Source organism: Panthera leo, chromosome D4, assembly GCF_018350215.1.
Source record: "Panthera leo isolate Ple1 chromosome D4, P.leo_Ple1_pat1.1, whole genome shotgun sequence".
NCBI classification, from domain to species: Eukaryota; Metazoa; Chordata; class Mammalia; order Carnivora; family Felidae; genus Panthera; species Panthera leo.
The window spans coordinates 28,126,770-28,141,242 of NC_056691.1; the positions used below are offsets into that span (position 1 = coordinate 28,126,770).

At 49.9% G+C, this 14,473-nt stretch overlaps 1 protein-coding gene across 5 annotated transcripts in view; it reads left to right on the top strand.

Annotated features, from left to right (window-relative positions):
• The window catches only part of DAPK1 (death associated protein kinase 1), a 188,752-nt gene extending 174,800 nt beyond the window's left edge, over window positions 1-13,952 (top strand). For all 5 annotated transcript variants that reach the window (XM_042912400.1, XM_042912399.1, XM_042912397.1 and 2 more), the window contains exons 21-26: window positions 183-371; window positions 2,262-2,459; window positions 3,647-3,785; window positions 5,204-5,324; window positions 8,137-8,325; window positions 11,510-13,952. In XM_042912400.1, coding sequence (XP_042768334.1) covers window positions 183-371; window positions 2,262-2,459; window positions 3,647-3,785; window positions 5,204-5,324; window positions 8,137-8,325; window positions 11,510-12,742 — 2,069 coding nt within the window. In that variant the 3' untranslated portion in view covers window positions 12,743-13,952. The remainder of the gene's footprint in view (window positions 1-182; window positions 372-2,261; window positions 2,460-3,646; window positions 3,786-5,203; window positions 5,325-8,136; window positions 8,326-11,509) is intronic.
• The last annotated feature ends 521 nt before the right edge of the window (window positions 13,953-14,473 follow it).

Genomic DNA, 14,473 nt, shown 5'->3' on the forward strand with positions numbered 1-14,473 from the left:
GAACGAATCCAGGCAACATCCCTGAACCGCTGCCACATAGCACACGGGAGGGGTCCACACAGCCCAATAGGGGGTGGGGACGAGAGAGTGTCCTAGGAAGGGGCAAGGCATGGTGAGGTGGGAGGGGCTCACGCACACACGCCGCCCTGGGCGGGGTCTCACTGCCTCCTCTCCTCCTGCAGGCTCGGTGAGCATCAGCAACCTGTACCCGGGCTGTGAGCACGTGAGCGTCAGGAGCCGCAGCATGATGTTCGAGCCCGGTCTCACCAGGGGGACCCTAGAGGTGGTGGTGGCCCCGCCCCAGCACCCGCACTGCGTGGCCGATGACCAGTCCACCAAGGCCATCGACATCCAGAACGCCTATCTGAACGGTACAGTAGCCCGCCCACCGTACCGGGGAGCGCGCCCAGAGTCCCTTTGCCCGGACTGTAAATCACCCCCCCCCCCCCCACAGGGGGCCTCTCCCGCTTCATGTGTCACAGCCCCACGAAGGACAGAGGAAGAGCCGCACAAAGTGACCTTGGGATGACCCAGTGAAGCATGGCTGGTCAATACCCGTAGTGAAACCAGACACCCTGCTGTCCTGGGCACCTAGCAAAGCCCCAGGCACACAGTAGGTGCTTAATAAATGACTGCTGAGTAAATCAATACATTTTCTAGGCAGAGCCAAACATCCACTTGGATGAGAAAACTTATAAAATGTAATCCCATTAGCAGTTTGACAAATGCAAGTATGAGAAGAGTGATTCTTGAATACATCTCCACTCATGGCTGATGCTATGATACAGGCCAGGCAGTTTTTTCCCACAGGCAAAATTTCAAGTGCTGTCAATCATTTCCAAGGGGGTGAAGCTTTAAATGTTACCAGGGAAGGTTTACTATCTCCATCAACCACTGAATCCTTGGTGCTGTACCTTCCGAGCTCCCAGGAACCCCAGTTGGGCCCATGTCACTTGAACACCAGCTTCTGCCCTGTTGAGACGCAGTTTAGAGCAGGGGTCAAGCATTTTCTTCGAGACTCATCTGTGAAGAGTGTATGAGCCGATGTTCATTCGAGTGCCTGGTAGAGTGGCACAGGGGAGGCGCTCAGAAAATGGCAATCGGGAGCATCTTCACGGAGGTTCTGCTGGCCCTAGTGAGGTGGCATTGAAGTCCATGGGCATTGTGCTATCCTAAAAGCTGAGTGCTCTCCGAGGTCCCGGAGCTGAGTTGGCATGCTTCATAGGGAGAGGAGAAGTGTATCCTCAGCACCCCACAAGCCTTCACCCAGCTCCTCCATAACTCCCTCCTGCCCCAGGTCTGGCTCTCAGTGCTCCCCATTCTCAGAGGACTCAAGCCCGTGTTCTAGAACCTCTCACACCAAGGTCTCAGCTGCCAGACTTAGAGAGTCCTGTCCCCAGGAGTGTGTGTGCTCCTAGAGGGGGCTCCAGAAGAGCCACGGATCTTCCAAATTGTTGACTACAGAATTTCTGGCCCAAAATAAGCACTGAGGGTAGAATTAGGGAAAGAGAGCCTGAAATCCTACAACGTAAGTGGTCCTGCCATGTACCCCCAGAGGCTGGTGGGTGGGTGGTCACTGTCTTGCTGGGGTGTGGCCATGTAGGGGTGGGGCGGTCCTGTGTCTGGATGGTCACTGCAAGGTGCCAGGTCCCTCAGGAAGTGCAGTCAGAGTCTCACCCACAGACACTTCTACAAAACCCTCTGTACCCACACTCAGGTATGTGGGAGCAGCTGCCCCCCACGCTGGGTGACCTCACGGACCCCCACCTCCTCACGCTTTCGCCCACATCCTTCAGGTGCAGAACTGCGAATCAACTGTTGTGTCTTTCCCCTGTGCAGGCAGCCTGCTGGCTCCTGACCCACCTGAATAGGTCACTAACTCACCTGTGGAAGGTGAACGTGGTCATCACTAAGCCAGAATTAAGTTACATGTCGTAGTGACTTTTATGTTCAACGTCGTATACCCTGTCATGTTCCAAAAATAATTTATACGTATGTGAGGATATGGAATCTTATCATGTACGTTCTCTGTGTGAGTTTGTTGACGGGGAACCCAAGGCGGCATCTTGCCCTGACTCCTTCCTTGTGAGGAGGAATCCCTGGGGGGAGAGATGGAATGCACGTGTCTCCGAAGATGCAAAGATAAACAGGTCGATGCTACGGACATCACTCTTTCCCTTGGTGGTCACTAAGGTGCAAGCAAAATGGTGATTGGCACTTGTTGGTACTGTTTCAGATAGTAATCTTCATTCTGTCTGTAGGAGTTGGTGATTTCAGTGTGTGGGAATTCTCTGGAAATCCAGTGTACTTCTGCTGTTATGACTATTTCGCTGCAAATGATCCCACATCCATCCACGTCATCGTTTTCAGTCTGGAAGAACCCTACGAGATCCAGTTGAACCAAGTGATTTTCTGGCTGAATTTCCTGAAGTCTCTTGTGCCGGTTGAAGAACCCATAGGTAAGCCAGCACGTCCTGGTGGAGAGTGCCCTTCCCGTGGGCCGCTCAGCCACTTGGGGGATCTACAGCTCGGGGCTAACAGTGAGGCTTCCTTGGTCGCTGCTTCCTGTGACAAGATTCCCACTCTGGACGTTTCTGCAGGGAATTGTTACATGATTGCATTCTCCTGCCTCAGAGACCAAGTCTGAGGGATTTCTTGAGAGCTGTTTCTCGCTTTCTTCCTACACTTTAGAGCTGTGGTCACTTTTGTTGGGTAGAGGTGGACTCCTCCCAGAGATGGCCTCTGTGTCTCTCTACCTAATGATACGTAATTAATAAGCAGAATTAACCCCCTTCGTTCTGTGGTTCCATCCAGAACGGAAGGGTCCATATTGAGTGAAGGCATTATCTTAACTTTATTCCTAGAGCAGAAAATAGCGTGGAATACGATTTTGTTCCTTTGTACAAAACAGAGGGAGGGGCGCCTGGGGGGCTCAGTCAGTTGAGCGTCTGACTTCGGCTCAGGTCATGATCTCCTGATTCGTGAGTTCGAGCCCTGCATCTGGCTCTGTGCTGACAGCTCAGAGCCTGGAGCCTGCTTAGGATTCTGTATCTCCCTCTTTCTCTGCCCCTCCTACCTCCCCCTGTCAAAAATAAATAAACATTAAAATTTTTTTAAAAAAAAACAGAATTGGGCAGCCTTTCATGGTGGAAACACAACTGGGCTATCAATTTTTTTTTTTTTTTTAAATTCCTATAAAAGTCAAATAAGTGGGCTTACCCCCCTCAGGGTCCATCCACTCTGCCTCTCTTTCTCATTCTTTCTGGTGTTTTCTTTCCAAAACACTCTCCCCACAAGAGACTGTGTGCACCACCACAGGCCCTGTTTTGGACATTTCTGGGTGTAGCTGCACTCACAGAACTTTCTAGGTCTTAGAAAGGTGCCTTTGCTCAGAGCCAGATTTCCTCTCACTGGACAAGCAGGGCCACTTGGGGGGACATCTGAGAAGCTGCCTTGAGTTCTGTGGTCAGTGCTGGTCCACTTCTGAGCTGCCCTCCCCGAGGACCAGGAAACCCACTCTTGGCTGGGCCAGGGCCTTCTTGAGGTGACCCTGCACGGCAGGCTGGCCAGCACGCCCTGCCTTACCTGCCTTGGAGACAACCAGGAAGGACAACCCGCCTGTGAAATGTCTGTTCTCTGCCCTCAGCCTTTGGTGGCAAGCTGAAGAACCCGCTCCACGTCGTGCTGGTGGCCACCCACGCCGACATCATGAACGTGCCTCGGCCGGCTGGAGGCGAGTTCGGGTACGACAAGGACACGTCCTTGCTCAAGGAGATCAGGAACAGGTGAGGGCGCCGCTGGGGACAGGGGCCATCTCACAGAGCTCACGGACACCGGAGGAAGGAATCAAGGGCCTCCTTTGCTTGGTTGGCTTTGTGGCGTAGATTTCATTTTTTATCAAAACGCTGAAAACACAACAAATGCAACCAAAGTAAAGGCCACGGGATGTAAAACAACAGACTTATCACCTCCTTCCTCACCTCCAGGTACCACTGCCCGGGGGACCTTCTGTTAGGAGTTGCATGCGTCAGTTCTCAGCTTTGTGGAGGCAATTATAATCGACAAATCATATTTTAAGATACTTGAAGTGCGTGTCGCGGCGATCTGATGCACGTTATGAGAGGACGCGCCCGTCTAGTTAGTTAGCACATCTGTCACCTCACATGTTTCTCTGTCTTTGCTTTTTATTTATTTTTTGGTGAGAATGGTTTTTGTTTTTTGTTTTTTTGAGACTTCAAAACTGATCATGTACTGAGTCACTAAAAGTAGGCAATAAATCCGTCCCCCGCCCCCTGGAAAATGGTAAGAAATTTCCACAGGCGTGGCAGAAGTTTGAATTCTGGGTGAGAATGTTTAAGTTCAACCCTTAGCAAGTGTTAGTCGTATAATACAGTGGCATCGACTGTTGTCACCATGCCTGACACAGATGCGCGGTTCTTTTTGTTGTGTTGGCTCTCAGTTCCTCTGATGACTGTCATCTTACCACCGAGCAGTACTTCTCAAAGTCTAAGTTGCCACTCACCAGGGGCTCGTGACAGTCACCTGGGGGTCCTGACCTGGTCACGAAAGTGGGATGGACAGGAGGGGAAAATACCAGAGTGCCTTTCCTGGCAAGCATTTATGGAAAACTTTTGTTTCACTGAGCAGTATGAATGTGCATGGGTCACGGTGTAGAAACGTGTGGTTTTACTTCATGTTTGGCCAAAAAACGTTGAAGCTGCATCTCTATATAATCCGCCAGTAACACAAACTATTGGTTTATCTACTGCAGACACTTCCCTGTTGTCCTCCTGATAGGAAAAAGAAGGCTCATGCTAGTATTTTCCATTGAGGGAGTGGCCTTCATGCCTACCCTCTGCTCTTACCCGTCCCTCTGTAGTGGCCTCCGTCCTCCCAGCATCTGAGGTGAGGGCATGGGCCTCACCTGTGCTGCATCAGGGGACCTGAAGTCTTCCCATACTGTGTCGCTGCCAATTTGTGCAACCTGAGCCACCCCCCCACCCCCATCCGCAGGACTGGGAGCTCAGGGGTCCCAGGCCTCACACCACCGTAATATGACGAGCCAGTGGACAGTGGGGAGGGGGCAGCCTCTGCAAAGTCACCAGGACATTCTGGCTTCAGATCAGCTATACGGGAGCCTCGTGTCCATGGTGACACCTGGTGAGACCGCATCACCCTGATGAGGCCACTGCCCTTCCCTTAGGTTTGGGAACGATCTTCACATTTCAAACAAGCTGTTTGTTCTGGATGCTGGCGCATCGGGCTCTAAGGACATGAAGGTACTGCGAAGTCACCTGCAAGACATTCGGAGCCAGATTGTCTCGGTGAGTGTGCTGGAGAGCCTGTGGTTCCACCTTTGCCCAGACCATCCGGTCACCCCGGAGCTGGCCTCTTCGTGCTCCTCTTGGTTAGATTCGGTTCTCAGGGGACCCAGCACGAGGCGGATGCATGGCTGTGTTTGTGTCCCACTGGTCTACAACAAGGAACGAAAAGTGAGAAGCAAGGACGTGGCTGGGAGATGAGGGAAGTTAGGAGCGAGGGCCCCACCTTAGAGCATATGGGATTCTGACGGTGTTAATGGTTAGTTTATAAGTGACATTGCCTTTTACAAATCATAAAAACTGCCCAGAAGTGAGTTACTGTGAAATGCTTAGAAAATGCAGAACAATAGAAGAACCGTCACCAGCAAGATTTGTTGAAGGACATAAAGTAATAGATACTCAAACGAGCTGGAATGTGCTTGTGGAGGGCAAGATCTTACTCAACGTTTCGTTTTCGCAAGTTATATAAACTTAGTCCGGTACCGGCCAGCAACTCATGGGAATGAGGAAATTGGATGTTTTGTCTTAAAATTTCAGCGGAAGGATAAATAAGGCATATTGTAAAGGCTGTGTAACTAATAAATCCAAAATCAAGAAACCAATAGATGGAATAGATTAGTGAATACAGAAGTAAAGCACAACATCTGCAGAAATTTAATAGAAAACAAAGGTGTTATTTCAGTTTGGGGGAAGATGTTTATTTCATCAGTGATCTGACACGACTGGCTATTAGTCTAGAATGAAGTGAGATTGAATTCTTTTCACTACAAATCCCCAGAATAGATTGTGGGTGGATTCAAACATATAAATGTAAAAAAGAAAAAAAAAAAAAAAACCAGCAGTATCTTGAACGTGTATTTAAAATAACTTGATAGTGCTTTGGAAAACCCTTTAGGCAATATCGAGGACCCTAGAAGTTTTTGCAGAAAATATACCTATTTGACATTACAAAAGCTAAAATTTCTTTTCTGGCAAATAAACTCCATAAACAAAGTTAAAAGGAGAAATCGGCTGGAAAAATTACTCTCAGTGCCTCTGACACGTAAAAGGTTTCTAATCTATGATATTCAAAAAGTTCTCCCCAACTGATGAGAAAGGATAAACACCCCCAAGGGCAAAATGTTCCCTGGAAAGTTCCTGCTGCCCCAGCCTGCGTGTAGATGAGGAGGCTGTGTCCATCCCTCCCTGGGTGGGGAGTGGCCCTTCCAGTTACAGCTTACTCCTTCTCTGCTGGGAAATGCCCCCATTCACAGCACCAGGCTCCAGTTCCAGACGTGCTTTTGGAATCTTCAAGAAAACTCTGGGCTCTCCTGAAGCCTGCCTGGCCCCTGCCTTCTGATGGGGGCCCCACTATGGCATAGAGGGTGAGTGGGGAGTAGTCTGGGGGAGCTCAGAGGAAGCCAGTCGCAGAGAGCAGTGGCCAGTGATCTGGGACAGAGGTCTGTGAAGGACCAGCACCTCCCCACCTGGTGGTGGTGGCGTTAGGGCCTCTATGATAGGCTGTAGGGGTTCCCTGAAGTTTTGAGCTGAGGTGTGGTGAGATTGTCTGCTTCCCAACCCCAACCCTCAATTCCTGAGGCCAAGCAGGCAGAACCCACCACAGACTGCCTTTATCCTTGGGAACTTTGTTTTAGAAACAGGGAGTGGAATTCAGCTGACATAAAGGTGGGATTCGAGAAGAGACTGCCTGGTTAATGATGTAGAGCAGCGGTTGGTTTTGTTTTTGTTTTTGTTTTTAATTAGGATGGTGTGCGGATTATATGGGCCTGTCACATAGATGATTTATTTAATCAAATTAAAAGATTAAAAACCTATTTCAAGGGTGGTGAGGGGATGGGCAAAATGGGTGAAGGCGGGTGGGAGATACAGCCTTCCAGTTGTGGAATGAATAGGTCACAGGGATAAAAGGCACAGCATAGGGAATCTAGTCAATGGCATTGTAATAGTGGGAGGTGCCATAGCTACACTTGTGGTGAGGCCAGCATAGCCTACGGACTTGTCCAATCACTGTGTTGCATGCCTGAAACGCATGTAACCTTGCATGTCAACTATACTCAAATAAGAATTTTAACAAATTACGAAAAAAGAAAGCTGTTTCAAGCCAATTACCAAGAATTAGTCTAATTTGAAATAGTATTTCCACAGCAATCCTACAAATACTTAATATACTGGTAAAAACTCACTACAGTATTGCTGATGACAGTTCATCTCTTTTCCTCTTCCTTTGCTCATAAAATTAACCATCATCTGGCTGAAACAGTCACTCCAGAGGAGGGGGGAGGGGGCGCACAACTTTAGGAGTTGGGGAACACTGTGATTGAGTCCAAGAGCATTATTGTGAAGCCTCACCACCTGTTTAATTATTAGCAATAGAAATGAAAGCATCCACGGGGTGCCCGGGTGGCTCAGTGGGCTAAGCGTCCGACTTCGGCTCAGGTCATGATCTCCCAGTTCATGAGTTCAAGCCCCGCGTCGGGCTCTGTGCTGATAGCTCTGAGCCTGCAGCCTGCTTTGGATTCTGTGTCTTGCTTTCTCTCTGCCCCTCCCCCATGCACACTGTGTCTGTCTCTCAAAAATAAACAAACGTTAAAAAAAAGGGAAGAAGAAATGAAAGCATCCATACCATTTTACCCTTGCAAATGGATTTTGCTTAGAGGCAACACTTTAACAAAAGAACCGCCCAGTACCCAACCAAAAAGCACTAACTCATCCGAAGTATTTTTGCAATAGTGCAGGAAAGAGCACCAAGCTTTCTACCATCTCCAAGGGAGTCCCCTCAGCTGCAAATTGACCTGTCCTGTGCTGTGTGTCCTAGGTCTGCCCTCCGATGACCCACCTGTGTGAGAAGATCATCTCCACGCTGCCTTCCTGGAGGAAGCTCAACGGGCCCAACCAACTGATGTCACTGCAGCAGTTCGTGTACGATGTGCAAGACCAGCTGAACCCCCTGGCCAGAGAGGGGGATCTCAGGCGCATAGCCCAGCAGCTCCACAGTGCTGGCGAGGTAGGGGGCTGGAGACCAGGCAGGGGTCTGGGAGGGGCTCGGGAGATTGGTTTCTGTCCCCACTGTGAAGGTGGTTTGAGCCGAGAGAGGCAGAGTGGAAACTGCCCGACGACCCATAATATATCCAGACATGTGGCGATCACAGAGGCTTCGGTGATCTTCTGAACTGCAGTTCTCCGCTCTCCCATGCACCCTAAGAGCTGGTGTTTGGTTTTCTTCTGATGCGTTTGTTTTCCAGCTTGTGTCAGGGAGCACAGTTTCTACCACACTGGGCAACTGGGCCTCTCCTCTCCTCCGGGGGCGTCTGTTGCTTAGCTGTGATTCCTGCAGCCTCTGGCCGGGGCTGTTATCTGCTCCACACAGACTCCTCGGTTCACAGATGGTCCAGACAAGGCAATGACAAGAGCCTGTCCAGAGACACTAAGGCCCAGCAAGCAGTGTCCCCAGAAATGACAGCCTTTCCCAGAAATGGGAATCTTTGCTCCCACTCATGTGGCATCCAGATCGCTGTTCTAATTGCATCCCGGGAGAGGGGAGCTGGCCTTTGTATCCCTCTGTCCTGTGACATCCGGGGACAGTTTAGGCTAGTCTGGGCCATGAAAGGCAGTTCTGAACGTGAAAGCCCAGAAGCAGTTCTGAGATTTTTAGACCCCAGGAGCTTCTTTCCTGTGCAGTCTCAGTCCCACCTCTGACTTGAGGCCAGTGCGTGTAAATCATAGAGACTTGAAATTACAACTGAACTTACAACTGAACTAGAGTGTCATGCAGTGACAGCATGAGCCTCTGAACTTCACTGAAACTACCAGTAATCTATAGACCTCTCCAGCAGTACTTTAAAGTCATTGAATTTGGGGCGCCTGGGTGGCTCCGTCGGTTTAGTGTCCGACTTTGGCCCAGGTCGAGATCTCACGGTTTGTGAGTTCAAGCCCCAAGTGGGGATCCGTGTTGACAGCTCTGAGCCTGCAGCCCGCTTCGGATTCTGCGTCTCCTTCTCTCTCTGCCTCTCCCCTAGTCACGCTCTGTCTGTCTGTCTCTCTCTCTCTCTCAAAAGTAAATACCAAAAAAAATTTTTTTTAATAAACAAAAATCAGCATATAAATTAAAAAAGGGTTGAATCCAAGGACTGGGATCCAGACTTACATTATAAGATGCTTATTATAAGATTAACCATAAAAATAAACTCACTCCATTGGCCCAGTATTCTCTTGCCTTCCATTATTTGACCAGCAACTTCTAGATCAAAGGTATAATCCACTTTATTCTGCATCTCACACCCCTCCCTGCCCTTGAGGCTTCAGTGAGTGATGAATGAAGACTTGATGGTAGGAGTAAGGAAGGGAAATATCGGTCAGGTGGCCCCCTCTGCTTGGCCACCAGCCTCTCCCCCGGTGCTATTACTGCCGCTAGTGAGGAAGGCCCGAGTCCTATGCACATCTCACCACTTATCCTCATGATGCCTGTTTCTGCTCCCGGATCCCTCACTGCCCTTGGTCATCTGTCCTCTTAACCTCCTCCAGTGTGGCCAGTGTCTCAGCCTGTCTCCCGTGATCCTGAGGGGATGGCAGTGCCCAGAGCTGAACTGCAGATGATGTCCCCACCAAATGCCTTATCAAGAAATAGATGCTCTACCCTCCAGGAACTGTCAACCTAGGGACCGGTTTGAACAGAATCATATGCAGAGGGTGTTTCAAAGCTGTCACCGGAGTGTGGACCAGAAAGTACTCTTGGTACAAACAGTGAAGAGCCTCAGGCTCCGTGTGAGAACAGAGTGTCCCTTGGGTCAGCACTGTGTGTAGACCTGGCCCTGAGCAGGGAGGGAGGAGAGGAGGGTGAGTGTTGCAAAGAGACCAAAGTTGTCTCTGCTTTTTGTCATATTTCTTTCTTTCAGACTTTTGCTTTTTAAAGAAATAAAGGGGTCAGGTAAGCTCCAAGTCTCCTCTGGCCATCTACTATAGTCTCCTTCCTCTCTGCCCTCTCCAGGGTGCTTTCCAGACCTTTTCTCCTATGCGTATTAAAATTTTATATCGTGGACTCATATAACAATTTGAATCTCTCTTTGAAAAATCTCAAGCTTTTAGGGAAGTTGCAGGAGTAGCTCAAAGAATCTTCATCTACTTCACACTTAAATTAATCAGTTGTTTACATTTTGCTCCATGGGCTTTGTCTCTTTCTCTTCTATTTATTTACTTATTTATTTTGCAAATATCCTGACATTTCACCCCTCAGTACTTTAGCCTGGATCTCCTAAGCAGCGGGGTGTTTTCCCACTGTTACAGGGTGGAGGACGGACAGTCAAGTATCCCCCACATTGAGACCAGAAAAACAGAGCAGGTGACTCCTTATAGTTTACACAGTTTTAATTGGGGTAACTTCCTAACCGGGGAGATATGGCGGGCAATGATCCTGCTGTGCTGCTGGTCTCCACAAAGTCTGGACCTTAGTCTACAGATGTGATAGAGCGAGGGTTGCACAGAAGGGCAGTGCGGTGAGATCAAAGAGTCCGTGTGCAACTCACTGACCTCTAACATCGAATTAGATCTCCTGGCTCCACCTGTGTGTCAGGAAAGGGAGAGACTTTGTTATCTTTAACAAATCTACCGGGGTTGGGGAGGGGCAAAGCAAGCTTCTCACCCTCCTGGCGGTGGCGGGCATGTCTAAGGTATGCATATCAGTCTCCAAGAGCCCCGGGAACACGTAGCCGGGGGCGTCAGCGAGTGGACGTGAACCAGATGGAGTGCCGAGGATAACCATACAATGATCACATCCCAGAAGCACATAGATGTGACCTTGTTATTGAATGTATAGTTCTCACTCCAGTGTTTGCCACTTGTCCCAATAATTTCTCTTGTAACTGCTTTTATTCGTGTATTTTGGGATGTAGATCCCCGTCAAAATTTACTCCTTGCATTTACCTGCCATCTCTCTCTCTTTTTTGTCTTTGAATTTATTACCTTGACCTTTTTTTTAAAAGTCAAAGGTAGTCCTTTCAGAATCTCTCTTATGACCTTCTCAAGCTGGCGTTTTGGCTCAGTGTTTGATTTCTGAGATCCATGAATGCCCTGGGTCGTTTTTTGCAACATGTGCACAGATTTTATCATTGCTCTCCTCCTTCAGTGCTCTGAACAGCTGGTGCCTCTGGCCCTCTGTGTTCCCGTGTGTGACCTCCTGTTGTCCCTTCTGGCAGATCAACATCATGCAGAGTGAAACAGTCCAGGACGTGTTACTCCTGGACCCCCGCTGGCTCTGCACCAATGTCCTGGGGAAGCTGCTGTCCGTGGAGACCCCACGGGCCCTGCACCATTACCGGGGCCGCTACACTGTGGAGGACGTTCAGCGCCTGGTGCCTGACAGCGATGTGGAGGAGCTGCTGCAGATCCTAGATGCCATGGACATTTGTGCCCGGGACCTGAGCAGCGGGACCATGGTGGACATCCCTGCCCTCATCAAGACTGACAACCTCCACCGCTCCTGGACAGATGAGGAGGATGAGGGGAGGGTCTACGGGGGCGTGCGTATCGTCCCCGTGGAGCACCTCACCCCCTTCCCATGTGGCATCTTTCACAAGGTCCAGGTGAACCTCTGTCGGTGGATCCACCAGCAGAGCACCGAGGGAGATGCGGACATCCGCCTTTGGGTGAATGGCTGCAAGATTGCCAATCGCGGGGCCGAGCTGCTGGTGCTCCTGGTCAACCACGGCCAGGGCATTGAGGTGCAGGTGCGAGGGCTGGAGACGGAAAAGATAAAGTGCTGCCTCCTCCTGGACTCCGTGTGCAGCACCATGGAGAACGTCATGGCCACCACTCTCCCAGGGTTGCTGACAGTGAAGCATTACCTGAGCCCCCAGCAGCTGAGGGAGCACCATGAGCCCGTCATGATCTACCAGCCACGGGACTTCTTCCGGGCGCAGACTTTGAAGGAGACCTCGCTGACTAACACCATGGGCGGGTACAAGGAAAGCTTCAGCAGCATCATGTGCTTTGGGTGTCATGACGTGTACTCGCAGGCCAGCCTAGGGATGGACATCCATGCATCAGATCTGAACCTCCTGACCCGGAGGAAACTGTGTCGTCTGCTGGACCCGCCCGACCCCATGGGGAAGGACTGGTGCCTTCTGGCCATGAACTTGGGTCTCCCCGACCTTGTGGCAAAGTACAACACCAACAACGGGGCTTCCAAGGAGTTCCTCCCAAGCCCGGTCCACGCTCTGCTCCGGGAATGGGCCTCCTACCCCGAGAGCACGGTCGGCATCCTCATGTCCAAACTGCGGGAGCTGGGGCGTCGGGACGCAGCAGACTTTCTACTGAAGGCGTCCTCAGTGTTCAAAATCAACCTCGATGGCAATGGCCAGGAGGCCTATGACTCCAGCTGTAACAGTGGCACATCTTATAATTCCATCAGCTCCGTCGTGTCCCGGTGAGGGCAGCCTTTGGCTTGGGCAGGGTGTCTTCGGACTGCAGAGCAGGGGGATGCAGCCCATAGTCCCGGCAGAAATTCCCCCATCCCTCCCTGTGCCCACATCCTGAAGGTCCCCGCCCTCCCTCCTGCTTCACCAGTTTCTCTGCCACTACCTCCCTCCTCCCACACATTCCACTGTGTGTGAACGGTCTTTGTAGTTACAGAGCAGACCACAGCCTGTCCTTTGGCCAATTGAGAAGCCAGTATCCCTCCTCCCTGTGCCCTAGATCATCTCTCATCCGCCAGCACCTTGCTTCTTACTGATAATTTTACTGGAATTCCTAACTTTTCAATGAAATTTTTTTAACTACTGTATGAATTGTCCTAAAAAAAAAAAAAAAACATTTATCCCAAATGTGTTTCTTATAGCCTTTTCCTTGTCAGACCATGTCCTCGTCTTATCCCTTTGATATTTGTAGGACAGACTCCCATGTGTGGAATCCCACTGTCTGACTGACAAACAGACAACATGTGAGGCCTTTGCAGAAGAGGCTGTGTCTGAGACCATCCAGGGAACGCTCCCTCTGTGTCCCCTGCTGTCTGCTGATCACCGCCTGAGGTGCTCCCCCCTGAGTCGTGGTTTTTCCAGAAATTTTTGTGTTTCATTTCACACGGAAAGGGGAGGAAGGAATCCTCTTCTAGAGTGATTTCACACACAGTGTTGTTTTCATGGTAAGACACGTCCTTGCTGCTCTTGTGTAAACGTCAACGTGCGCGTCCACGCGGAACCCTCAGAGTGTCCGCTGATCATTCCCGCTCATCTCAGGTAGAAGGTGACACAGCTGCAGGAAAGGAAGGTCTGCGGGAGGACTCAGCAGACCCCTGACTCCTGCTCGGTGGCAGTCCGCTGTCATTTGCGCGGAGCAGATGGTTTTCACATGTAGATCCTGGTTCGATGACTTCCTGTCTGTGAAGTCCGACAAAGAAGGCAAGGAAGCAAGATTTCCTGCGGTGATTTTAAGTAGTGATGGAGTTTTAGGTTGAAGTGAGGGAACACGTCCTAATTCTTCTGTCCTGAGAAGCGTGTAATTTTAATGTTACATTACATGTGTGTATATGTGTGTATATATATATATATATGCATTATGTATATACATATATATGAATACAGGTATTTTTACTTAATCTATACAATGTAGTAAAAACATGTTGGTTTTTCTTTTCTGTTCTCTTTTTTTTCTTTTCTTTTTTTAAAAATATAAATAAACTATTGCTTGTTGCATTTGATTGTTGGTCTTTAATACAAAAGGAATCCTTTTTCTCTGTTTTCTCTTCAGTCACCAAAACCCCACATGGCAGGGCAAACCAAACTGAAGTCCAGAAAGTCAGTTAACCTAAACTCCCGTGTGGAAACACCCGGCTCATTTGGGGGGCATTAGTACTAAAGTTGGGGATGGTAGGGGGAAGCAGGAGGAGCCCAGATAGTTTTCACACTGTTGTCACTTGAAGAAGGGAATCCCTTCTGTTGTCCTTGGGTGACCCAAACACCACTGGAGTCCTTGAGTGCCGCCCCGGGCCTGTGGGGAGCTTTCTCTGTCTGTACAGAGGTGCGGGGACCAACCCACAGGAGTAAGAGATAAACCTACTGCCAAAGATGTGTATCTTCTATCCTTCCGGACAGAGCCCGTGGCCCAGGCCATGTACTGGAAATGCTAGCTTTGACGTGCATGGAAGCACTCAGTGACAAAACCTG